This window comes from Phyllostomus discolor, chromosome 6 (assembly GCF_004126475.2).
Source record: "Phyllostomus discolor isolate MPI-MPIP mPhyDis1 chromosome 6, mPhyDis1.pri.v3, whole genome shotgun sequence".
NCBI lineage: Eukaryota > Metazoa > Chordata > Mammalia > Chiroptera > Phyllostomidae > Phyllostomus > Phyllostomus discolor.
In genome coordinates, this window is record NC_040908.2 from 9,317,788 (window position 1) to 9,344,644 (window position 26,857).

General features: G+C 43.8%; 2 protein-coding genes across 3 annotated transcripts in view; both read right to left on the reverse strand.

The window, feature by feature from the left end:
• Positions 1-329: 329 nt before the first annotated feature.
• TTC32 (tetratricopeptide repeat domain 32) lies at positions 330-6,512 on the reverse strand. The gene is made up of 3 exons (XM_028517064.2): positions 6,029-6,512; positions 1,472-1,638; positions 330-717 (listed from the first exon to the last, which is right to left on the reverse strand). Exons 1-3 carry the CDS (start codon positions 6,178-6,180, stop codon positions 590-592), a joined length of 447 nt encoding a protein of 148 aa, XP_028372865.1. The 5' UTR covers positions 6,181-6,512; the 3' UTR covers positions 330-589.
• A 3,015-nt stretch (positions 6,513-9,527) lies between these two features.
• The window catches only part of WDR35 (WD repeat domain 35), a 56,565-nt gene continuing 39,235 nt past the window's right edge, over positions 9,528-26,857 (reverse strand). For both annotated transcript variants that reach the window (XM_028515650.2, XM_028515649.2), the window contains 11 exons: positions 26,352-26,432; positions 22,231-22,367; positions 21,712-21,915; positions 20,462-20,608; positions 19,658-19,790; positions 17,087-17,197; positions 15,859-16,023; positions 14,848-14,988; positions 14,116-14,272; positions 10,864-11,104; positions 9,528-10,564 (listed from right to left, as the gene is read on the reverse strand). In XM_028515650.2, coding sequence (XP_028371451.1) covers positions 10,414-10,564; positions 10,864-11,104; positions 14,116-14,272; positions 14,848-14,988; positions 15,859-16,023; positions 17,087-17,197; positions 19,658-19,790; positions 20,462-20,608; positions 21,712-21,915; positions 22,231-22,367; positions 26,352-26,432 — 1,668 coding nt within the window. In that variant the 3' untranslated portion in view covers positions 9,528-10,413. The remainder of the gene's footprint in view (positions 10,565-10,863; positions 11,105-14,115; positions 14,273-14,847; positions 14,989-15,858; positions 16,024-17,086; positions 17,198-19,657; positions 19,791-20,461; positions 20,609-21,711; positions 21,916-22,230; positions 22,368-26,351; positions 26,433-26,857) is intronic.

Consider the following 26,857-nt stretch of genomic DNA (forward strand, 5'->3'; position numbering starts at 1 on the left):
ATGTGAACAACGGGTGAATCGAAGTGGAGAGTTTGTAGGTGTTCACTACGTTCTACTTCCACTTTTCTACTGATGTAAATTTTTTAAGTAAAAAAATCGGAGCCCTGACTGAGGTGACTCAGTTGGGTAGGCGTCGTCCTGCAAAGCAAAAGCTGGCCAGTCCGAACGCGATCAGGAAAGGGTGCGAGTTCGGTCCCCGGTCAGGGTGCGTGCAGGGGCAGCCCATGTTTCTCTCCCTTCTTTTCTCCCTCCCGTCCCCTCACTCTCCAAAAATAAATACATACAATCTTTTTGAAAATTGGAAATAAGCAAAAAAAAATGCTTTGCTAAAACACCACACATTTCTTTAAATATTTTACTGTAATAATATACAATTATACATTATTGTTTATTTATACTTTATCAAAAGCACACCTATTTAACATAAATACTAAATCTAAAACTACCTTCAATTATTTAACTTTCAGTGCTAATGTATGAACCTCTTTATCTTAAATGTAAATCAAAATAGCTCAATACCTACTTTAAATTCGAGACAATGAGATGCCATGTATAAGGATCATGGGTTAATATTTCAAAGTTAAAGTTCTCAATAATTTCTTCTTTGTTTTTCTTCTTTGTCTAGCATAGTCTGTTTTAAGCTCAAAATAGCATCTTGAAATCCAGGATTTAAGTCTAATACTTTCTTGAAGTCTTCCAAAGCATCATCAAAGTACCCTGCACCGGAATCCAAAAAAAAAAAATGGAAAAGAGAAAAGAAGCTGAGCATTTCCTTACATAACTCATAGCAAAGTTTGGATACACACACTTTTGCTTTTATATGTATGAGCTTTCAACCACTCCTACTGGAGGAATTTTTTTTCCTCTTAATAATGATATAGGGGGGCCTACATCAAAGTAATTTTGTCTGCCCTTACAGAACAATATATTTAAAATTAGCTCAGGGTTTACTTATTGCGATTTAGCAGGTAAATTGCATAAATCATCATGGCATTTCAACAGAATGACATCACCTATTTTAGATAATTACAGTAAAATTAGGAAACAGGAAATCATTCTTTTTAACACTTTAAATATAAAACAGTACCTACGCTCCCTTGATGCCAAGGAGCTAAAACTCCTTCACTTCATATTGCCTCGTGTGCCCTCAAAGATTTCAACTCAGGAAAGTTTCACGGGCGATCATCAGCATCACCCTCGTTCTGCGGTTGGGCACGAGCAGGCCCAGAGGAATGGGCCCCCTCCCTCGGTGCGCGCCCACGGCCAACTCCCACCCCCGTGCTCCCCCGTGGTCTGCCTGCCCGTCCAAAGCTTAAACGAGACTCAGGAACAACTCCACTGTGCCCGGCTCTAAACCAAAATGTCACATCACTCTTAAGCCTTTATGAGCACTGCATTGGTTTCACAACATCCGAGAGCTCTAAATCCGGCGGATGTAATAACCAAAGACAAACGGGGGAAACATTCTTACCCAGCCTATACCGTATCAGCCCTCGGTTGTAATACGGAACTTCGAAACGGGGCCGCACTTCTATGGCACACGTGTAGTCGTCCATGGCTTCGTCGAAGTCGACCCTGAAGTACTTGATCTGCCCCCGGTTGTTATACGCCGTAGCCAAGTCCTCGGGGCTGCATCTGCTTGGAACAGAAAGTCCACATTCAGCGCACCGCGTGACCAAACTCCTCCCGCTTCCCCTTTCGTGCTCTTTGGGACGCTGCCCAAGCTCATCGCCTAGAGCATGCGGCATGCCCACTGAGAAACCAAGCTGAAGGAACCAAGGGCAGAGCAATTAAAGCAGCGGATGAAGTTTTGTTTAACCCCGTTGTCTACTTGGGTAAGGCATTACGACGTCCATCAGGAGAGCACATTCATTTCACAGTGTGCTCAGAGCCCCTGCTCCTTGCCAGCTGGTTTGGCTGAACACAGTATCAGAATCACCGCTCGTTTGCTAAGCGCATGCCAGCCGGGCAGAGACGACTGATCAGACTCAGGCTGAGCAAGGAGGGGAAGCCGGCCCCAAGTTCCAGGCTGCTATGAACAGGTCACAAAGTGAATCGTCCATTTTATTCTCAAAAGTTTAAGTGATCCCACAACAATGAGCTTTGAAACCACTTCCCACCAGTAAAGAAATCAAAGTTAACCCTAAGGGAAAAGTCAACACGCAGATGCCCAGGGAATGCTTTCTGGGGAGAGCGCCACGTTCCCTCCAGTTTGGGCTGAGGTCCTGCCAAGGCCAAGCTGGTTTGCTACTGGAGGAGCGAGGCTCCGGTCCCCTTCGGCTCCTGTGTGCAGAATCAGCTCTGCATCTGAGGGCTCCAGGCCGCTCTGACAGCCACCAGCCCAAGAGGTTCCACAGCCTCCTACCCCCCCCCCCCCCGCCCCGCCCAGCCTCTGCTGCACAAAGCCTCTGCACAGACAACATTCAGGGGCTCTGTTCCAGGTCAGGTGATTCTGTTTCCCTTTCTTTCTTTCCAAAGGGATTCTCAAATGTGAACCAAACAGGAGAGATGCAGCCTAAACTCATCTGCCATTCCTTTGCTACACCCCACAGTCCTCAGGAAATATTTCTGACTGCTATCAGTGCTATGAAAAGTTACTTCCCTTAATCTTCATTCTTGACATGTCAGTGAGGGACTGTAACTACTGCTGCCCTGAGCGGTACTCACAGCCTAGGGGTCTCCTTCAAGTACCAAGTTTGCTAGTGATGGAGAGGAACCACTGTGGTTTCAGAAAATGCCTGTTTCCGTGGGCTGTGGTTGAGAGAGACTTCTGGATGCTCCTAGCGCCACTGTGACAGGGGAGAGAACAAGAGGGCTCACTCCCCCACCCACCTGCTATGACACTAGGCTAACTGCCACCCTGCAAAGGGCTTAGGGGGAAATGCAGCCTCAGGAGTCCAGGAAAGTTTTAGTCATTAACTTTCTAGGCTTTAAAGTTTTGTTATAAATTTCTTATATTCAGAGGATCCTAGAATGTTTGATTCAGAATTAGATCTTGTTACAAGTTCTAAAGGCCTTCTTTCCATGTGGAAGTTGTTTCCTAATTTAAAGACATGGACCCAAGTTTTTTCTGTCATACTGAGATTTTTGTAATAATAATATTTATGGTAATGTAATTTAACCAGATTACCTGATCCAAATGTGGATTTTTAGCACTTGCTAACCTCAGCAAAGAAAAAACTTTTGGAAATTGGGTTCTAGCTAAAGCTGTACTTTTGGATCGTAAAAGAAAATGTTATTAAACCATTCAGAGTGAGAGGCATTCGAAGTTTGCAAATACTATTTCAAAATGACTCAGTGACCCAAGATTTTTAAAATAAATTTAAACTCTAAAAGGTATATGTAAAAGAAGAAGTCAGAGAATTCAGTTTCGATCCGTGGGTTCCTAGAAGAATTTCAGAACTCCAAGGAAACCGAAGGCTCCCTTCACAGATGAGACACTGAGGCTGAGGGAAGGGGCGAGCTACGCGGGAGAGCCAGCCCTGGAATCCACACCCACTGAGCTCCCTCCTACTACACCAGGCAGATTCTCTTTCTTGAACTGGGCAGGGGCAGAAATGGCATCTCCTGCCAACACAGCATGCTCTCAGGCTCCGATGTGCACAGGAAGAGGAGGAGCAAGACTCGATGGCATCCATACACTCGTTGCTGATGGATACTATTGAAACCTACGAGGTAAGTCTATTCTTGGAGCTTGAAACAAGAATAAAAAACTATGTTTTCTATGTTCACTCATTATTTTGGGGGGGGGAGGTGGTACCATCTTCTTGCCTATTCAGAAACTTCCATTAACTATTATTCTGGTGTATTATTGAAAGAGAGAGCAATTTCCCTGGCTTCATACACATGGAGTTAACGAAGAGGCAAATCTTAAGGCACACACAAAAGACAAGCTGGCATCTTCTCAAGAAAACAAAAAATCCTTGAGGGAAGAAGCGGGTGATGGGGCAGACAACGCAAACTGTCAAAAACGCTGTTCATTCAATTCCCCTGTTCTCTGTTTTCTTGTCCTGGTCCCCTCCACATCATCCAGAACAACTACGGCAAAATGTGGACCAATGAATGCTATACATTCAGGCATAAACCGAATCAGCTTTGGGCGAGCTGGTATTAGTGGGTGAGGTTGCTAATGTCACAAACAGAAAGACTCCAGACACTACCTACTTTCTGGTAGATGTACACACCATCTATAAAGTATTCTTGCCATACTGAAACTGAATTGAATCAAACCCCATGTCACTACCAATTTGCAAGCAATGTAGGGCACAGAGAACTATGTTAAATAACATCAGGGGGGTGGGTCCCACAAGTCCAACGTGTGGCTGGCCGACTCTCAGGACACATGACATGGTTTCCTCAACAAACTATGTCAACCAGTGGTCATTGGTGCCAATTCAACGCCAACGGGAATCCCCAATTTGGAATGTGGTGCAGAAGGAAACTTTCTTCAGTGCGAAACAGTGCAGTTGTGATACAGCACAGCAATGAGAACAGCACAGCTGAAAGGCGGCCCCAGGGCAAGGACGGTTGGCTCCTGGATGGTCTGCTTTTCCCTGCTGCTGCTCTGCTCTGGAGACCTCTCCAGTGCTTCAGTTCAGCCAGGGAAACACAACTTTCCAAGGACGGGGAACGGGCACTCTCACCGAGCCAGAGGGGAGCAGGCTTATACGGATGTAAGTCCCTGCCCCTGGTCCCTGATTGGTCTGTCCTCATGCAAAGGAGGACTCCAAACCCTAGTGGTTTGTCCCAAAAGACACTGACCTCATTGGTCAGAATAGTGCCACGCTGGTTGGTCAAAGCTGTGCATCTCCAATTGACGGGGAAAGCCTCAGTCCTATCGATTGAAAGGGGATTCCAGGAACTGGCTCAGGTGGCAGAAACACCATGCAGGCAAGCAGCTCTGTGCAGACCCCTCCCTGAAGTGCAGTCTGCGTGAGAGACCCCTGTGTAAAGATGTCTGCTAGGGCTGTAGGGGAGGGGGGTGTTTGTTTCTTTGTTTGTTCTGAGTCTGCTTATCCACTAGGAGCCCTTCTCAGGAGGTGTCTTCTTCCTCAGGGTTCACGAAGAGGAAAAAAAAGGTGAGCCTATAGATTAAGAGACCGGATGTGCATCCTGACTTGAACCACCTAGTTAAAACCAACCAACCAAACAACAAAAGTAACTTTATTGTCCTGGCCAGGTAGCTCAGTTGGTTAGCCCATGGTCCTGATAGGCTAGGTTGTGGGTTCAATTTCTGGTCAGGGCACATACAAGAATCAACCAATTGAATGCATAAATAAGTGGAACAACAAATTGATTTTTCTCACTCTCTCTCCCCCTATCCCCCTCTGTCTCTCTCTAGAGTCAACAAATGGAAAAAAAACATTATTGATCAATCAGTAAAGTTCCAACGCTTACTAGATATTTAATATTGACGCATTATGTGATGATATTGTGGTTATGTGTTTTTAAGAATCCTTCATACTCAGAAGTACATTTGAAACATCCATAGATAAATAATTTGAGGTGCAGGTAAAATGATAATGCTGAAGCTGAATCATGGTTACCTAGAGGTTTATTATACTATGTCCCATATATTTAAATGTTTTCATAGTACATGAAAAACAAAATATCCTTGCTGTGAAAATGTGGTTAGGGTCGCGGTACCGTGCACTATCGCAGCACTGCCCAGCCATGTTCCCCCCACCCCCCTACACCAGGTCTCGGCTATCCAATCCACTGTTAAAAGATTGGGTGGAAAAGCCCTACCGGGCCTGAGTCCCTTGAACGAGAGTAAAGTGAGAGCGGAACACCAGGGTGGGTGAACGGCAGCCGATGAGCCCGAGTCCCGACAGCCTCCTGGGAGTCTGGGAGCGAAGCACAGGGCCTGCCCTCCAGGACACTCCCCCTCACCGCCTTTCTGAGAAAACCAGCACCTGCCCTTCGGTTTTGCAGCCCTCGAGCTCAGGTTTGGGAGCAAAGACGCTGCAAGACCCCAGCCCAGAGACCTGGAAAAGGCAGGGCTGCCTGCACTTCTCGCGATAGTTACCTCCCGAGAGCCGCTCCAGCAGAAGCCGCACAGGCGCACTGGCGAATGTAAGCGGAGTACAGCGCCTCGGCCTCCGCATACTCGCCCTTCTGGAAATGAGCCTGGGCGCGTGCTAGGGTTGTGCAGGTTTCTCGCCCGGGCTGCCCTGCCATAGTTGTTGGAGGCGTAGCTTTCAGTGTAGAACGGGAGCTGATTTCAGAGGCAGAACCGCAGTCGCTTCCCCATCGCGGAATCTAACCTCCCGCACTAGCAGAGGGGGCAGTTTGTGCCTTCTGAGGACCCGTCTGGCCAGATCTGCACTGAATTGCTGGCGGGGAGTGCAGGCTGCCCAGAAAGCTTGCAGAGACCCTGGGGAAGTGCAGTTCCGTTGTTACTGCTCATCCCGTCAGCCTCATTTCCTGGAGAAGTAATGCACCAAACTGGTTTCCAAATTTGTGCTCTGATGTTGCAAGGCGCTTGCCCTTTGTACAAGGGGAGGGGGGCGTGCCGGAAGCGGAAGAAACCTCCGTTTGTTTTATGAATGGGTAATCGTAGCACGTATCCAGTTCCTGTGTCCACTCTTAGCGTAACACCTCTGGTTTTCCTGAGATATTTTGTGTCGGAATGCCATTAACAGTTGTCCCATGGTGCAGAGTTCAAATTCAAACTTTATTAGCTGCAAGACCCTAGATTGCAAATTTCTCAACCTTTTTGAACCTTTGGAATAGTGTAAACATTAATTGCATGGTAGTATGTGTCAACAGTCTATGGTCTATGGATGATACTTTACATTCCTTGGCTGTTTATGCCAAAAAGAAACCCAGGCAGTAATTTAAGTACAATATGTTTAATTCACTTAAAAATGTGTAAAATGAACAATCCAGAGAAGAATTTTTTTTAATTAAATTTCCATTACAATAACATCAAAAAGAATAAGATACTTAGGAGTTAACCAAGGGGATGAAAGACACACAATGAAACATGGCTGAAAGTAAAGACATAAATGCAAAGGCAGCCCACGTTCGTGGATTATAAAACTCAGTATTTTAAAGATGTCAATACTACTTAAAGCACTCCAAGATTCAATGGAGTCCCTCAAAACCCCAATAATGTTTTTACAGAAGCAGAAAAATCCATCCTAAAATCCATATGGAATTTTAAGGGATCCCAAGCAGACAAAACAAACTTGAAAAAGAACAAAGTTGAAGGACTCATGCTTCCTGATCTCAAAACCCACTACAAACCACCAGTAATCACAACAGTACAGTACTGGCATAAAGGCAGTTTTCTCAATAAATGGTTCTGGGAAAGCTAGCCATCTACATGTAAAAGAATGAAGCTGGACCCTAACCTAACACCGTATTTAAAAATTTACTCTAAATGGATCAAAGACCTAAATATAAGAGCTGAAAATACAAAATTCTTAGAATAGCACAAGGCAAAAAAGCCTCGGGACACTATTTGACAGTGGTCTCTTGGATATGACACCAAAGTGATCACACGCAGAAGTGATCACACTGACGGCCCAGCCCAAGACAAAGAATGAAACAGTCCCTCCGACTGGACTTTTGAATGGCTCCTTATTGTTCTGAGGACAGAAGGAAATCCCTCTTTTCTCATGCCCGGTCTGATTGTGATGGGAGCCAGACCTTGTGACCAGTTTGGTCATTAGGTGTCCCAAGGCATGGCCAGCTGCTCAATGGTTTTACCAATAGCCACAGGGTCAATTTCAATGGTGATGCTGTCTCCTCTTCTTCAAGGGCAGCTTGGTCACATTGTTCAAGGAGATGGACAATGTGTTCCTAGAATGTCTTGGGCAGAATGGGCCATGTGATTTGGGGAACAAAACTGGGTCAGGCTTTATGCTTCAGTCCACATAAGACAATACACAAAAAATACACAAACTGGACTTCATGGTCCAGAAAAAATGTATTTCATACAGAAAAAACACACAAACTGGACTTCATAGAAATTAACAACTTTTGTGCAACAAAAAGACCATGGACAGAATAAAAAGGCAACCCAGAGAATGAGAGTAAATATATTCAAATCACACATCTGATAAGAGCAGGAAATGCAGACAGAGGGTCCGTGGGGCAGGCTAGGCTGGTGTGTCTCTGCTCACAGAACATACACGGTGTCCCCATCGCACTTGAAAAGCTCTGGTGTGTATGACACTGGAGGTCTGCGTCTGGGACTGAAGTGCCGGGGCCAGGGTCAGCGGCTGTCCACAGCTGTGCCACTTGCATGCCCCTCTTCCACTGAGTGCGCTTGCACCCAGCGCTCCGCCTGCAGAACAGAGGCATCGAGCCTTCGCTCCACCAGCTCACCCAGAAAGAAACAGCTGAAACACCACAATGTGCTGAAAGCATTACGCTCGCCTGCAACCTCATGCGCTCAGCTGCCACAGGAGGAAGTGTGGCCACACCAACACCCGAGACCCCAAGAAGAAAGTCAAATAAGGTCCCTCCTTCCCCAACAGGGCAGCCTGAGCCCCAGGGACCTGGGGCCTCGATAAAACTTCCATTTGGTTAACGGGAGCAGTGAAAGATAAAGTAAAATAAAAATAACTTTTAAAGCTACACATACATACACATACAGTTACATATGTATACTTCCAGTATACAGCACTTCTAAATCTCAACATTTCTGAAGTTGGTGTCCTATTTTGCATTTCCACCAGCAACCGTACGTACGAAGGCTTCAGTTGCTCCATATCCCCACCAACACTTGTCAGTTTTAACCAATAGAGTGGGTATTCATTTCTTCAAAAAAATGAATTGACAAAATAAGCATTCACAAGGGGACAGCCATAATGTTGCTATTTGCCTTTTTGAAACTCAGTGGCAATATCTTGGAGCTATATCATTGAATTAAGTACTCTTGATTTTCTCCTGAAAGTCGAGCAACGTAGTTTTCCCCCGCCCCATTTCTAAATGAGAACGCTGTGTGACCTCTAAGGAGTAATTCACTCTACCCGAGGTCATCCGGCCCGTGCCCAGTACCTTACAGATGGAGGTGGCTGTTTTTCCCATTTGGTACCGAAAGTGACACTATACATCCACTGTACCGCCTGGCCCTTCCTCTCCTTACCCGCTCCACAGCCCAGCACCCTCCTACCCAACCCCCACCAAAATATTTAAATCAACAAAACAAATACCATGTTATCTATACGTTTTAATAAAGGAACCTTAAGATAAATACAAGTCTTTTTCTTACTTCACCACCTATTGTTTTCATATTATTTCACTTAATGCCCCATTAAACCTAAGGTCTCATCCCCCGAAGTATAAGCATGCAGTTTCCGAGTGTACTTTAGAGAAACCATGCACGATAAGGTCAGCCCCTGTGCACGACGACGGCGGGCGGGCCAGCGGCGCTCTGCTGCTGGTTGGGCACTGCGCTCGCTCAGGCAGCGCTCCCAGCAGGTCTGCCATCCCGGTACTTCGGCCCGCCACGCTTCCGAAACGTAGCATGATTCAGACCAAGGTCTACGATAAAGAACAGCTCAGCATTACTGAAAGGGAATCAGTTCCTATTGATTTCAAGAAGAGAACTGTTTCATACGCCGCCTTCAGCACACTGCTTCTTTCCAACATCTCCCCAAGTACTTGCTTCCCTTTGCTGTTTCACTGAGGGAGAGTCTGCTGGTGTTATTCTCAGATTTCCTTCACACATAAAACCAGCTGGGTCAATTCATACCGTGGGTCTTTGGTCTTGCTCTAGTACCATCTTCAAGACAGGCAAGGTCCCCAAGACATGACAGATCACTGAAACTTTCACAGACACAAATCCCAGACAACCACCACAACCTTTCACGACAGCAGAAAAGGCATGCCCGACACGTGTGATAATTAAGTCTACAGTGCACGCAAGGTTATTTCAGGGATTTCTGTTTCCACGTTACACTGAACAAGAAGCAGGGACAGCAGCTCAGGCTCCATCTGAAATAATCAGTTGGAGGCAAGGTCCCGGCACTCAGGCATCACGGAGTGAGTGGCAAGGAGACGGCTCCGAAGGACAGTTCCCAACGGGCATGCTAGGAAAGGCTCAAGACGTCCATGGCTAAGTCTGGACTTGAAGCAAATAGTTTAACTTCTTTGTTACAACTTCGCCCCACTCCCATGCTGCCCCTATGCCCCCACCAAGACTTTTCAGTGAATTAGGAGCCTTGATACTGTGAGAAAAAATTTCTTCTTCAGAGTACTTCCACACTATTATGTAACCAACCACTAGACAGACAGACAGACATGAAATAAGGTTGACTTCCATACGTTTTATATGAAAATCAGCATCATTACTCATCGTCATAGTTTAACACAAAATTATATAAAGTACTATATAACATAGTTATAGCTGTGCACGTGGGCTACATATATTTTACAGTTCACACATCTCGTCACTCGTCACCCCACCGCACTGTGGCACAGGGGGCAGAAGGAGTAGTTGCTGATCTCCTGGGCCAGCACGCAGTGCTTGCACACGCCGCACATCCAGAACTGGTACTCCGTGATGGGGCTTCCGGTGGCCACGCAGGTGGGAAGTTTCCCTTCCCCTCTGCAAAAAGAAGAGGAAAAACAAATAACTACATTTTAAAATGTCCAGTTACTTAAAACTGTATTTATTACATTTACAAAACTGAAGGATAAAAAACATTTCAAGGTCAACAAAAACTTTTCTTACAACGAGAAAATAAAGCATTAATATACTTATGAGGCTAAATAAAATAGGGTATAATGTTAAGGTAAACTACTTAAAAATTCAGTGCTTTAATTATTATTTCGCATTGCTATACATGTACAAATCCAAGCCTCTGAGAAGGTAGAATGACACTTACTAATTACAATTAGTCTTACCCTTCGAGAAGGCTGTCCAGCTCCGACTTCCTGTTATCTTTTGGAGTGTGCTTGGTGAAGATTTCCAGAGCGAGATCTTCGTATTGCTGCTTCTGTTCTGCGCTGAGACTCTCCAGAGACTCCAGCTTGATAAAAGCTTTGGAACAAGTGCCGAAAGCTCTGCTGGCACACGCACAGAGCGCTAGCAGCGAGTAGATCTCAACGGCGGGGATGATGTCTTCATAGTCTCGCAGGTGAAGAGCTAGGAAAGAAAGGACAATCTGGATTTTGCACAGTAGTCATGATCGTGCCTTGGAAAGCCCGGGTGTCGGGTGGTCTCTGTCTAACCGATGAGAACCTCAGCAGAGTCAGAGAAACAGTGGTGGGAGGTCAGAGCGCCGGCAGCAGGGAAGAGGCTACATGGTATCCGGGTTCTGCAGCGTCAGCTGACACTCAGGGCCCGGAAACGTGACCACCACCAAACGACGCACATGCCGTGCAGAAATACACACACGAACAAAAATGCTGGGGTCTAAACACACGTCTTTTGTTCCACATAAATACATTAGAACTGTCTGTGGCATTCCAGAAAAAGGAAACTATTTTCTCTCCGTATTTCTTTGAACAGATAGAGTATTGCTTTTCTGTTTGTCTTATTGAAACAATACAACTTTGAGGGGGGAAAAGTCAAAATGAACCTCTAATCTAAGTTGTCAGTTCAGACCATTTATTTTGACAGCTATCATATCCTATTTTCAGCTTTTCTATACTGGAGATACAATCTCTTTCTTAAAAATGCACCATAGAATTAATATCAGATTGGTAACAAAATTGTATGGTTTTTTTCTTCTCTAAACTTTCAAATCTTAAAAATATCTTATAGTATAATATTAGAAATTTCATAAAATAATTTAAAGCAATATATTCATGTATTTTACAATTAGGTTCCTACATACTGGTTTGGGGATCAAAAGTTTACAACAAAGGTCACAAAAAATAAACTCATTCAGTAAAATAAAGAATACCCTCTGACTTCACAGGGCATATATTTTTTCAGATCAGTTTATCACTGAAAGACAAAAATATTAAAGTATATGGATATCTTCGCTCAGTAGGTGCAGGATCCCAAGTTAAAGGTCTAATTTTTCTTACAATAAATCTAGAAACTGTGATAGGTTATATAAAACACAACTATTTTAAATAGTATATAATTCATACAACATATTAATCAGTTAGAATTAAAGAAAGGTCAGTTATAAATAGACATCAAAATCAAAATGATTCCTATATATAACTGATGGGCAATTAGGAAAAAACTTTACAGCCCCATTGCTAACAACAAAAAAAAATAGGGATACACAGCAAAAGAAATGTTCTGTGCACACAAGAGTACTACAGAACCTTAGAGAGAAACACAGATATATAAAAGGTATGAGTGTTTATCATTGAATGAATAGTGAATGCTATAAATGTCCTCCCTTATCTCAAGCTTCTTATTTTTCTGTAAATTGTACATTGCTTTCTATGTAATAAAAATATTGGATATATCAACCCAGGCAAAGGAAACAAAATAAAAATTAAACAAATGGGACTCCATCACCCCAAAAAGCTCTTGCACAACAAAGGAAATTGTCAGCAATATGAAAATACAACCCACAGAATGGGAGGATATATTCACCAATATATCTGATCAGGAGTTAATAGCCAAAATTTATAAAGGACTTACAAAACTCAATACCAAAAAAACCCAACCTAATTAAAAAATGGGCAAAAGACCGGAACAGATACTGCTCCAAAGAGGACACACAGAGATGGCCAGCAGACACATGAAAAGATGCTCAACATCACTAATCATCAAAGGAATGCAGGGAAGGGTTTACAGGAATGAAGGACACATGGACAAAAACTGGGAGGGGTGGAAATGGGAGGGAGATGGGGAGGGCTGGGGGGGGTTGGCTGGGATGGGAGTAAAAGACAGAAAACTATACTTGAACAACAATTTAATAAAAAAATTTTAAAGAAATGTAAATAAAAACCACAATGAGGTGCTTGTCAGAATGGCTAGCATCAATATATCAAGAAACAACAAGTGCAGGCGAGGATGTGGGGAAAGGGGAGCCCTTTTGCACTCGTGGTGGGGATGCAGACTGGTGCAGCCACTGTGGGAAGCAGTATGGTGATGCCTCAAAATATTAAAAATGGATCTGCCTCTTGACCCAGTGATCCCACTTCCAGGGGTATATCCGAAGGAACCCCAAACACAAATCTGAATGGGCACAAGCACCCCCGTGTTCACTGCAGCGTTATTTACAATCGCCAAGACATGGAAACAGGTCAAGTGCCCATCAGTAGATGAGTGGGTAAAGCAACTACGGGACATTTACACAGCGGAATACTACTCAGCCATAAAAAAGAAAACTTGACCCTTTGCAACAGTATGGATGGACCTGGAGAACATTATGCTAAGCGAAATAAGCCAATCAGAGAAAGACAAATACCGCATGATTTTACTCATACGTGGAATCTAACAAACTGAGCTAACAAGCAAAACAGACAGACTCACAGATGGAGAACAGATGACAGCCAGTGGGGGCAGGTCAGGGGTGGAGGGACTGAGCAGAAAGGAACAAGGACTCACGGACATGGACAACAGTGTGGTGACTGCTGGGGGGAGAGGCGAGTAAGGAGATTAAATGGTAATGGGACAAATATAATAAAAGATTATATATTTAAAATATATATATGAACCTATATATAAAATATATTTATATACTATACATAATAAGCATATAAATATATAAAATAAAAATAAATGTGTTTATATAAATAAAAACAAATATATAAATAGAAATGTATTGAAGTATATATTTATGTATATAAATATATTTATACATATAAAATATATATATATGAACCTGTAAAATATAAATCTTGGGGAGACATTCCAAGATTTATATTAAATCATAAAATTGTAAGTTATTCTCAAATTACACATAGTTAATGCAATTTCATTATAATCTCATTTTTTTGTCAAACTAGAAAACAGCATATAAACTTTGTATGAAAGAATGGCAAAATTTAGCACGTTAAAAAAATAAAAAGAACTTCAAAAAGTGGAATGCACAAACAAATTACAGGGAGCAAATCCCAAACACATGAAAACGCACAGGAAAAGGTGTCGCTGCAGTTAGTTCAGGGGACATTGCGGAAGCGGCCCCGCCGACTCACGGCACAGCCCGGGCTCCGCGCACGCGCACGCGGGGACAGGCCCACCTGTCTTCAGGGCGGTGTCCACGTAGCCCTCGTAGAGCTGCCTCTGCGCGAGGATGAAGAAGTGGTAGGCCTCGGCCCCCCTCCACGCGTTGTCCGTGAAGCGGCTGGTGGTGGACAGAACCTCTTCCTCCAGCAGGCCGGCCAGAGCCGACGTGGCCTGCGGGCGAAGCACACGCGTCCCGTCAGCACGACCACCGCGGCGGCCCTGCCCAGGGAGGGGCTGCAGAAGCCGCTGTGCCGACAGTGCTCGGAGGGGCAGACGGTCACCGCAGAACTGTCACCACAGGCTCAGCTTCTTCGTTATAACTCGTATTTTGTTAGACTCGTATGACCGCATTCTCTTCTGCTTTATCGAGGTACCATTGACAAATAAATGTAAGGTATTTAAGGTGTGCATTGTGGGGATTTGCTATAGACATTTACGTACACTGTGAAAAAACTGATCACACGTTAAAATAAAATTAATTAAACTTTTATAGTAAGAGATTCATAATCTAGGGAAAGATTTTTAGAACTCACGGACTAGAAGGGATTTCCTAAGTTTTCAATATTTCCAAGTAGAAACTTCTAAAATGTGAGGACTGATTCCAAATCAGCCATTCGTCTTCCTCACATCATTTAAGAAAATAAATGCAGGTGAGCAGATTAAATGGCCCGTCCAAAACGAGAAACTCGGGGGCTTTGCCCCCTGAACACCGCAGCTGATGCGGTCTCCTCCGGTGTCCTGCCTACCTCCGAACTCTTCCCTTTAGCTTTCCCTCGCTGGGCACTCTTCATCTGCTCGTGGTACTGCTCGATGAGCAAAGCTGACAGTACGTACAGCTTCTTCACGCGCAGGGGCTTGGTTCTTTTCTTCGCCTCTTCATCTGCGATCTTTAACCACAAAAGAATTGGGGGAAGATCCTGTGTAATCCTCATTTACACAGATACAATCAGCTATACATGCAACTCTCTAAAGAAAGGAGGAAAGTCAGTGCGGTGGAACTGAAACACCCTCATTTATGGTAAACCCTTGAAAATCCATTTTCTTTTCCTTAGCACCGGTAAGTGCTTAGTTCTTTCTTGGTATTTAGCCCTTGGAGTTAGAACTTACAACGTACTTAGAAAATAAGAGATGCTGTCAAATAAGTCAGAATAAAGAAAGCTTTCATGGAATGGATTGTATTTTCATAACAAAGAGATTTTTTAAATAATGTTCCAAGTACGCAGAGATAAAATAGTTTTAACATGGTATATCCTTTAGGAATTTTTATTTTTACTTATTTAAATGATTCCAAAGGAAATTTTTCATTTTTTCATTGAAGCAAATGGGAAAAGAACAGAATGTGAGTGTATATACATTAATACTGCACCAGTGAGCTTCCCGACAACCGCACATTATGAAAAGGGAACGCCTTTAGAACTTACACATTTGAAAGGACTCAAAACTCTGTTATCAACAGGAGTTAACTCCCAGGTAAGGAAATTTCTACTTTACGGTCCCTAAAATTTCTATAATTCTTCAACATCAGTATTAAATAAGCACATAATTGTTTAGGTACCAATAAGGTGCTAATATTAATAGATAGCCTTGTTAGTAAAGGTATGAATGCTAAGATAACAGAGTTACAGTAGTGATAAAACCAGACATGTTTTTTCTACAACAAATAGTTGTTTCCCAACAAGTGGAAAATGTGTTCCTTGCCATCTAAGAAAACACTGGTGACGAGAACAAACCAAACACTCACCGCTAACGTTCCCTACCTTAAACATCAGTTTAGCAGCATCATAGAAGTAATTGGCTTTCCGGTAGAGCTCTATGGCATCCAGAATTTTATTCTTTTCCAGTAAGTGAGCTGCATACCTCGCTAACAGGGGTCCAATTTCTTTCATACTATGATTTTTAGCCAATTCAACAGCTTTGTTCCACTAGGAGAAAAAAATATACCATCCAGTCACATGTATCATACAATTCACACAATAAAGCTTTAAGTTTATAATAATATTGTATTAAAATTACAAACTGGTATATGTTTTTAAAAATCACTTCAAATCAGAGGAATTATAAGTTTTATAAGTTAAACATGCATCAAAATGATTAAAGGATCTGAGGCTTTGATTTGCTTACAGAAGTACATTTGAAAAAGAATGTCTCCAAATTTATGACATTAATCTTAAAATTCTAATTCTGCACAAACTATGAGAGAGAAAAAGATATGTGTATAGTAAAACAAAATATGCAATTTAAGTTAAGAAAATGTCCTATCAGATTTAATATTTACAAGTTACTTTATAAAGAAAACAAAGCTTTGTAAAATACTCCAGAGGAATGCACTGATTGTCAACAATTTCAACAAAAATTCTGCACTTTAGTTTTAGTTAAATTCCAGCTCTTAAAAGTATCAAGTATACACTTTCTTTACAGGGAAAAGAATACACTGCCCTGGCTGGTGTGGCTCAGTGGGTTGAGCACCCACCTGCCCAGGCCACAGGCCAATCCCCAGTTGGGGGCGTGTGAGAGGCAACCAATGTATGTGTCTCTCACCACTGAGGTTTCTCTCCCTCTCCATCTCCCTCCCTTACCCTTTCTCTTAAAGTAAATAAATAAAATCAAAAATAAATAAAAATAAAGGGAAAAAAATATAGACTTGTCAAAATAAATACTGATAAAGTAACCCAACTCTTTCCTCTTGCAATGACCATTGCCTGGTCCTTCTCCAGAAACAAGATCCAATCCCGCTGAAATGCGGACAAACCCGCCAGACTGAAAACACGAGGCTGGTTCCCGTCCCCACACTGAGCGAGGTGCGACTGGGCCACCCCTAAAGCCCGCACTTCAAAAAGGGAAGGAATGCCAACATTTTCTCAGTCCTCTGCTAAGTAAGAGACTACCTGTCTCCTTTCGCAAAGTGCACCTCCAGCTCTCCAACCCTCATGTCCGCAACAGCCTTACGAGGGAAGGCTACGGGTAACGTCCCTTTCAGCTCCTTACTTGGTTGAGGTGCACGCAGGTGTCCACCGCTGCCTTGGGCTGATTGCATTTCAAAAATGCAGTCACGGCTTGTTCGCACATTCCAACCCTCACAAACATCTGTGCTATTTCCTGTAAGGGCAAAACAGCACTATCAGATTCCACACACCAAGGAAGTCACTTACGTTTTAATTTACGAAACTCCAGGGGGACATGTGGTTACAGTAATTTTGCGTCTGCACAGACACAGGGACAGAGGCCACAAACCACAGCATGCTGGAGGCACCACCCTGGGTAAGACGAGTGCGTCACTGCCCCCCCCCCCCCCCCCCCCCGGGGAGCTGAGGGCTCACCCGGCCCTGCCGCTCCTGCACTCTTGTCTTTCTAGGTTTAGAAGTCGCTTCACAGCAACATTAAGCTGTAAAATAAGCCCCGCACTGGTGGGCAGGAAAAACCTTTAAGGCAAGAGATGGTCGGGTTAAAGGTGATTGCTCACGCGAGGCCTAGGGAACCCACTCACAGAGCTCCCCGATGCATCCACAGAGGAGGATGCCCCGGACAAGCTGGCCAGTCGGGTCAGGATGCTGGACCCAAAACAGAGCCCCCCGAGGGCGGCGGCAGGGAGGGAGAGCCACAGCAAACGCCCGTCACACCCGAGTGGCTGTACTTTCCATCTCCAGAGTTTGTTTGCGTTGTTGTTTTTTTTTTTTTGTCCTTCTGAATATCTAACTGGCCAGAGTTTTTCTCGCTCCACCTCTACTTTTAAAATATTTTGGGGAATATCATAAAAGTACATTTTGTATCCAGCTATCTTTTTTATACACCTACAGTCCTCCACTCTACCGGCTGAGCTATGGAAGGGAGTCCAACTATCTGTTTTAAAGTAACAGCCGTATTTTTCTAATTATAAAATGATACATCCTCACGGTAAAAACAAAATTAGAAAACACAAAATTGAAGTTAATTTTATTACCCAAGGAGACCTCTCTCTACAGTCTGATGTAATTTCCTACCATCTGCCTCCTCCGGATACGTGCGTGTGGGAGGCGGAGCACGTACCGTGATACGGTACAGGGTGGGAAGGGAGGTTGACAGTTGGGAGTACGTGAAACACAGTTTACCCTCATACTAGCGCTAATTACTGTATTACTTCCCATATGAACAACTGTAGGCCAACTTCTGCCCAACCCTGTATATAGCTTTGCATCCTGCATTTCCCACTTAAATATTATGTACTGTTTACCACGTTATTAAAAACTGCTCCAAAACTTGATTTAAAATGTGCAGTGCTATTTAACATTTTTAATCACTTAATTATTTAATTGTCGTTAGAGCTGTGATTACTTAGTGTCTGCTCAGCAACATTACTGGTTTGGGTCCTGCCCTGTGGTACTTCTTTCCTGCGTCATCAGACGCGCCCGACAGACGACGCGCACGTGGGCGGCACAGCCCCCTGCCCGGAGTTGTCAGGGATTTCCGTTTCTGTCCCACCCCAGAAAACTCACGGGACTGGGAATAAGGGAGTGTGCAGTGCCACTACGACAGGGATACCTCTCTCATCCACAGCAGAGAACACTGAGTTATCAGCATCTAGACTCACCTGTTAGCTACCAGACAAAATTTTCACGGCAGAACTCACAGCTGGTACATGTGTAGACCCTGCAGTTGAGAGCTGCTTACTCTATAGGTTACTACACAGCTCAGTGATTTACGTTTTAGATAATAAGACAAATACAATACAAGCTCATTAACGTCATTCAACAGTCAATTAAAAGAAGCTTGAAAAGAACAAAGTTCCAGAGAACTCTGCTTTTAGTTTCTCTTTTTTAACATATAAACTAATAAAAGTCAAGCTATCTTTTAAAACTCTCGTTATACTCAATTTCAAGCATACGCACAGGCGCACAGACTGCCAGACCCAGCACGGATTACCCTGGAGCGAGCAGCTCTCTGACAATATAGTGTTTTATCTGTGAATGTGTCGTGTGTCCAGCTGGCTTTTAAAAGCAATTTTATAAAACCGGCAAGACCAGTTGTTGGAGGTTAAGAAAGGTATAAGGGGAAAAAATAGTAATGGAAAAAATACAATAAAAATAAACTACTTTTAAAAACTAGCAAGATTCTACAAAACTGCAATCATGTTAAAGTAGCAAGAATATGATTAATTTTCCCCTCCATTTTCAAGTACTCTATAATATTGATAGAGTGTTTTAACAATTAAAAGCACAACCCCATGTCTAAGAAACTGTAAGAGTATAGATTAATTTAAAATTTTCCTTGTTACAGAGGACTTTCCTGGTAATAACATAGAAGCCTTGGCCCTGGCTAGGTGACTCAGTTGGTTAGCACATCACCCCAGTAGGCCAAGGCTGCAGGTTCGATCCTCAGTCAGGTCACATACAGGAGTCAATGACTGGATGCAGAAATAAGTGGAGCAACAAACGGGTGTTTCTTTCCTTCTCTCAGTCTCTCTCTTTCCTTCCCTCCCTTCTCCCTTTCCTCTCTCTCTCTAAAATCAATAAACTTTTAAAAACCATAAAAACCTTATAAAGTAAACTAACAACTTCAAGAACTAAAATTTCCAATACCTACTGGAAGTAACTTGTGGTTTTCTGGAAGTGAACTGGCAAGACTCTCCAATCCCTCGTAATCTTCTAACATGTAGTAGCACTCGGCTAAGCGTTCCTGGTTCCGGCCCTGCACGTAATACTGCACAGCATTCAACCTGTGGGGGGGAAGAAGAAAACTGTGCAAGCTCAGGCGAATCTCCTGATAAACAGCCTTCCAGCAAACCACACTCCTTCATTAGAATCACTAGTACATTCCAGTCGGCATCCTCAGTCACAAAATCTCTTTGTAGCATTTAAATCGGGAAGAAAAAAATCTAATATTGTGAAGAACTTTCTAGTTACAACATTCTTTGAATAGCCTTAATGTTGTTTTCATCTGATACACAGTGCCACTTCCAAACACTGACAAATAAAAAAGCATATGGATCTGAATGAAAACTTAAGAATACAAGCCAATGATTTCTGAAAATAATCTACAATGACAAAATAAGCCAACATAAAATACTGTTGTTGTTTTTTTTATTTCTTGAAAATCGGTCACAGAGTGGCTTGGAACTGCACACGGCGGCGGTCCCCCACAGCAAAGAGCCGCCTGCCGCGGAGCACCAGCTCAGTGGGCTCGGGAACCCCGGTGTCCTGCGCTTGGCTGACAACCGCAAGCCTCCCGTGCCGCCCCGCCCCCGCCAACATGCCTCGACAGCTGCCTGAAGGTTAGGATCCAGGGGGACGGTCTCCATTTCCCAAGTATTACTTCACAGGTGAGCATGCAGGCAGCTGCATATTAAGTGCCGGTGAGTGGCTGCGGGAGTCCAGACAGGTCACTTACCACTTCTGTCGGTCAGCAAAGTAGTCTCCGACGGCATTGTGGGCCTGTTCAAGGAGGCTGTCGTCGGCATCACCGGACCCAGTCTTCAGGAGCTGGAGGACCCTGAACCAGTCTCCCAGCTTCAGCCGGAGGCCTATAGCGAGATCTCTGCAAACAACGGCAGTCATTCATTCACTTGTCTTTTTTTAAAGATTTTATTTCTTTATTTTTAGAGAGAGGGGAAGGGAAGGAAAAAGAGAGGGAGAGAAACATCAATGTGTGTTGCCTAGCATGTGCCCCCTATTGGGAACCTGGCCTGCAACCCAAGCCTGTGCCCTGACTGGGAATTGAACCAGTGACCCTTTGGTCTGCAGGCCAGCACTCAATCCACTGAGCCACACCAGCCAGGGCCATTCACTCACTTGTTCATTTGACATATTTATCAAGTGCCTACTATGTGCTAGGTTCAACTCTAGGGCACTTGAGAATGCACAGCAATGAACAGGGAGACAAGGTAAATCTCCAAACATTTCAGAAACTTAACCTGACCAGGTAGGAAGCAAAGGGGAGAATGTGGAATAGGGAAAAGGAAACAATTTCCCACCTTTTACTTCCCTAGACTTCCAATTTCTTTAGCAAAATAATGAAATAGTAATCACTTCTTTTCATCAGTTTCCTAGATATGATCAGGCTTATTTAAAAACCAAACATACAAAAACATGTTCGGTTTTATCTCTCTGTGTAGGGCTCAAGTTGTATTAAGGATCTGCTGGAAGTACAAATATTATTCATGAAAATTAGACATAATGTTCACAGCTGAAATGAAGTTTATACATTACATAAATCTGAAGTGAAATAGAAAGAATAAAACTCAATCCCTAAATATGTCTGACTTTTATTCTGTGCTCCCTGACAACAGAAAATCAAATAATGGCCCAAAGCCAAGTAATGGACTGTGTAATAAATGACAAAAAGCCCCCCAGTCTCTGTATTCACACGATTATTTTTCCTACCAAGTGAAACAATCTCCTACGGCCAGCGGTTCACATGTGTAGAAACTGGGAAGAAAACTGCCCCCAAATCGCAAGCTGTAAATTAATGAGGGGCATGTGGAATAATATCCAGGACACAATCCAAACTGAAACTATTTTCTACAGGACACGGCACGGTACAGTTAGTCTACGTTACATGAGTCACTCATGAGAACACCGCCAACTCGGGAAGCAGTCGGGGCCGGGGGGGGGGGGGGGCCCCGCACCTGCACCACTGACCTCCTGTCCATATCGAGGTACATCCTCTCAGCCTCTTCGAACCGGCCAAAGTAGGCGGCCACCTCCGCCTGCTTCATGGACTCGCTCTGGAGGTTGCCCAGGCGCTTCACGAACTTGATGCCTTGGTAGTCTTTGCAGTGCACGAATGCTTGCTCCGCCGTGCTCAAGTCCAGTTTCTGAAGGGCTGCTTCCGCCAGCAGGCGCCTTCGGAGAAGAGAATCAGAGACGTCTATTGCAAATTACTGATACGCAAGTCCTGAACTAGAATAATGCAATTATTCTAATCATGGTTGCCAGTGAAACGTGGTGGGCAGTGATTATTTTAACACATTTTATACAAGTGTCATGGAATATCATGCTTATTTGGAGCTCTTCCAAATCTAAAGTGAACCCATCTCAACAAGAAGAGCAAGAACAGGAGGCCCATCCCCGGGGAGGCTGGCACGAGAGGCACACCACGGGGCCGAGGCTTTAAGAGCGGACAGCAGACGCCCAGGGGGAGCTTCCCCTTTCACGCACCACAGTCGGGGGTGCGGGTTGTCCTCGATGAACTGGGATGCATCTTCAATGCCAACCTTCTCGATCAGTGCTCGACTATCTCGCAGGGACCGAATCTCAAAGTTAACTATGTAATCCTTGTTTGGATGTTCTGGGTTCTGAAAAGAAAAGGTGAAAAGAAAGGAATTTGAGTAGCTGCCTTTGGACTCTGTTTCTTTTTTACAGTTTGACAAGAAAACTGCACCATGTTGCAAGCAAAACGTGGAAGAAAGTCCCAGGTGTGGGTCTTCTGAGTTACGGAAAAAGCATCCCTCCTGCGGCGATCAGGCTACCTGTGGGGAAGAAGGGGCAGTGGGAGAGGGGGTCCCAGTCTAGAAGAGAAACCTGTTCCCCTCAGCTCAACCGTCTTTCCCCGGCACTGCTCTCCTGTCGACCCCAGTGCCGGGCAAACGCGGGCTGGGCCTCCCACCTTCTCCCCTTCGCCGCCCTCCCCGCTGCGGCGATGAAGCGCTTGCTCCACGTGCTGCTGAGCCAAGGCAGACAAGAGAGAAAGAGCTAGTATTTATTCATCACTTTTCTTTTGTAATATAGCAGACTGACCAAAAAAAAAAAAAAAACCCTGAAGGCAAGTCTTAAAGAAGAGCTAATGTCCAAAGAAAGGAAGCACAAAGTTATAATGAACTTGGCAATATTTTACACGTTCCAAGTAACGAAAAGTGAAGCACACGAGAAAATCAGGGCCCCCGGGTGTAAACAGCAGTGGCTCCCAGAGGCCAGAGTCTCTGAAGAGGAGAACCGAGTCACCGCAGGCGCCCCCCCCCACTCACCCTGCCACTAAACCGCTGTGTCCAGAAACGGAAAAGCTCTTGGGAACTCCCAGGGACGAAGTAGGGAGCAGTATGAAAAGAGCGTGAGGCTGGGATTCAGACAGACTTGGGCTCGAATCCTAATTCCACTGCTTTCTGGCTACGTGATAACTCTTTCTAGAGCCTGCCCTACCTCCCCCGCTCCCCATACAAACAAAAAAAAAATCATCTTCCCAAAACAGAAACCCCATGATGTCCCTCTCCTGCTTCCCTCCCCCACTGACGCCAGAAGGAAGTCCAAGCTGCACAGCCTGTGAGGTCCCTTAGGACCTGAGCAGCCCTCCCCCGTCCCTCTCCCCTTCCTCATCTGTGCCAATTACACCCACCAGCCCCGAAGCCAGGCAGACAGCTCGGAGTCAAACCATGTCTTTGCCTGCTGCTAATCAGGTGTCACCGGCAAACTAGTTTTTCCCCCCAAGCCTCAGATTGTTCATCTGAACAAATGGAGATAATCAAACCGTACTTCCTTCAGTTATGAGGGTTCAACAAGATAACACACACCAAATATTCGGCACAATGGCTGGCTATGCTCTCACATCATCCGGTCTCAGAACCGACCGGTAATGCTCTCTCGCTCCAGACCTTTGCAGGGATACCCCTACTGACTGGTCCACAGCGTGCCCGACCCTTTTCCGGTTGCTGCGCTTCTGGTCAGCTTGAGGCCAGGAACTGTGTCTCACTGTCGATAAGCATTTGCTGCGTCAATGAATAGGTAACTTTTAGGTAAATCATTTTACCCACTAGGAGCCTTCCTCATCTGAAAACGAGGTCTGTGCCCATGTACCACGGTGATGGTAACAAAGGAACACAACATGTAACATGCACGGAATATTTCACGTGAAGTACGTTAGTCACCGTTAATTCCCTTCCTTTCCCTTTTGCATTCCTTCTTCTCTAGTCCTCCAAGAAATTTCTCATGTTGTTTCCTTTTTCTCCTGTTTTACTGAGACATTAACTGACACATAACGCGGCATTAGTTTAGGTGTACAATAGTTGAGTTATTTCTTCAACTGAATTCTTGTCGGAATCCATAGTTCAGCTAAGGGCTTCCTGGTCAACACGACCCCAGAGGAAGGCACGATGATATTCCTTCCTCTAAGATTTGCTCGCAGAAAGTCGGACAGAGAACAAAACTGGCACAGAGAACGGGGTGTCTCGTGCAGTCCCACATCTCCTGCCAGGAAGCCGGGCAACGGCACTGCACGTGTTCTTTGTCCTAATACACATACACAAAACGGCGTGCAGTGTATCGAGAGTCTTCAAGTCCACCTGACCGATTTACATACATGTATTTTTAAATCCTTCACAGAAGCCAATGCATCCATCAGAGCAATGACACTGCAGGTGTTTTCAAACATTCTAGGACTTAAGCTAATCAGCAATGATGAGCCTTTCTTAAAAAATATTACAAAAAAATTAAATCCAGCCAACTAAAAGATTAATCAAAATTAAGGATTCATTTACAGAGAAAATGTAGTAAACATACTGGTAATACACCGCTTAATTTTTCATAAATTTTTTCTTAACTTGAAAAAATGGTATTGTTTGTACTAAAAAAATTACCTAAAGTCCTACAATTCCTTCAAGTTCACTTCCCAGTTATTAAATTAAAACTAACACTAAAAAGGTAGATTGTGCAACAATGCCATTTTTACAAGATTACTTCTGTCCATTTTTCTGTTCTATCAAATCTACATGCCGCTGACAAAGGAGGGAGCACCTGGGCTTTCCAATCAGCCTGCCGCGACATGAGGCAGGAGGGGAAGGGCGCAGGGTGAGAGGTGAAGCTTAAAAGCTGTCGGCACTCAAACATCAAAAGTGAAGTCCGCGGTATTCCTGCAGTCTAGGATTATATGCTCTCCAAATGGGAGCACGTGGCTCTTCTCTGTGTGGGCAGCACTTCCGCAAAGAGTAAGGAAAAAGACCTGTAACCCTGGCTGGTGTAGCTCAGTGGATTGAGCGTGGGCTGTGAACCAAAGCATCGCAGGTTCGATTCCCAGTCAGGGCACAGGCCTGGGTTGCAGGCCACGGCCCCCAGCAACTGCACATTGATGTTTCTCTCTCTCTCTCTCTCTCCCTCCCTTCCCTCTCTAAAAATAAATAAATAAAATCTTAAAAAAAAAAACAAACCTGTGCCTGTTTAGGGTATTAGGCTTGTACAGAATTGAACTTGTTCCCATAGTTGTTGTGCTATTTAAACTGAACACATAGCACCAGAGAATATGTATTTTCCCTTTTCCTCTCTTATGAATGAAGATATAAGGCCTTTGGTTTGTCCTCTTTTCTCAAAAGATTTACTGAACAACTACCCTCTAACTACCAAAAACCTCAAGCCAGTCTCCCAGCCCTGCTCTCTCAGGCCATTTTCAGACCAGCTTGAGAAGCCTGCCCTTTCTCCCCAAAAGCCTCATTAAGCAAGTAATGACCTTCTCCCACGTTCTCAGCGTCTGTGGGGTCATCACTCTTGACAACCAGACCAAACTTTGGATGGGGCCCATCCTGCTCCTGTAGGGTACTCATGACACAGGAAAAAAAAACAATTCATAATAAAATGGCTGTAACTTACACATGAAAACATGCTACAAACTGCAACTAACTTCCAGAAATTTAAAATCTACTGTCCTAATTCCAAAAAATACATGAGGTACATACAAAAAATAAATGTTTTGGATAAAATGAAGCTAAAACTGCACTCAGTATAGTCTTAAAGAAAAAAGATCCTCAAAAGATGGTTAATAAAGGCCAAAGTAATAGTTCAAAAAGCTATCCAGAACCAGAAATGGATTATTTTTAAACACCAGAAAAAAAAAAATGAAAAGATAGTGACCTTTGGAAAAAAGGTTATTCGAGTGTCCTAGAACTAAATTGTCAGGTGTTTCTTCAGAACCGCTTTGTTATTGATGTAAAACCAATGACAACAACCAGCTACCATTTTCTGAGCTCTTAGCACTGTGCTCAGTGCTTTTCACGCGTTTTAAATTACATAGTGAAAGGTGCCATCATTGTCTGTATTTCAGAGAGGCTGAAAACCGAGGTCTGTGAACAGGGAAGGAAAACTCAAACAGACCAAGGAGCCTCTGCCAAGGGCGCACAACTGGCAACGCAGGGCTGGGCGCCAGCTACGTCCGACCCCTCACCCCGCACTCCCACCCGCGACACCGCGCTGCTCAGGGCAGAAATGAATCCCGGTCAGGCCAGCAGCAGAAATATAATAGAAATATAACTGCTTTTTAAGAATTGCCTTTGGAAAAAGGACTCATAAAAAAAAAGAATTACCTTTAGTATCTCGTCCAACAAAACAGATTTAATTTCTAAATCCTCAAAGTTACAAATATATCCAGAAGTCTGAATGGGTTCCTTTAAAGACAAAAACAAATGTTATACTTAATTATATAAAATTTCCCTTCCTTAACATGTCATGATTTTAAGTTTTATTATCAAATTTTCAAACCAACAGAATAGTAGAAAGGATGTCATCAATACCCATATACCCATCAACTAAATAATTATTAACATTTTGGTTAATAAGCTTCAATTTTTTGGCTAAAGTATTTTAAAGTAGATTTATAAAATTCATGACATTTTATCCCTAAATATTTCAGTTCATGTCTCTAAAGGCTGTCCTCTCACACGGCCACATCAGTATTACCACACCTTATATGATCAATATTAATTCCCCAGTAACATCTAATAGTGTAAATTTTCCAGTTAATCCAAAAATGCTTTATAAAGCTTGACAATTTTTATTCATGGGATTTGACATTAAATTTAATTCTTAATAA

What these genes read in the sequence shown, in the direction of transcription:
- TTC32 (XM_028517064.2), bottom strand. Translation starts at nt 6,180, where the DNA reads ATGGCAGGGCAGCCCGGGCGAGAAACCTGCACAACCCTAGCACGCGCC. An exon ending in GCTGGAGCGGCTCTCGGGAG is followed by an intron (nt 1,639 to 6,028) that starts GTAACTATCGCG and finishes TTCTGTTCCAAG; the next exon opens with CAGATGCAGCCCCGAGGACT. An exon ending in GCTGATACGGTATAGGCTGG is followed by an intron (nt 718 to 1,471) that starts GTAAGAATGTTT and finishes ATTCCGGTGCAG; the next exon opens with GGTACTTTGATGATGCTTTG.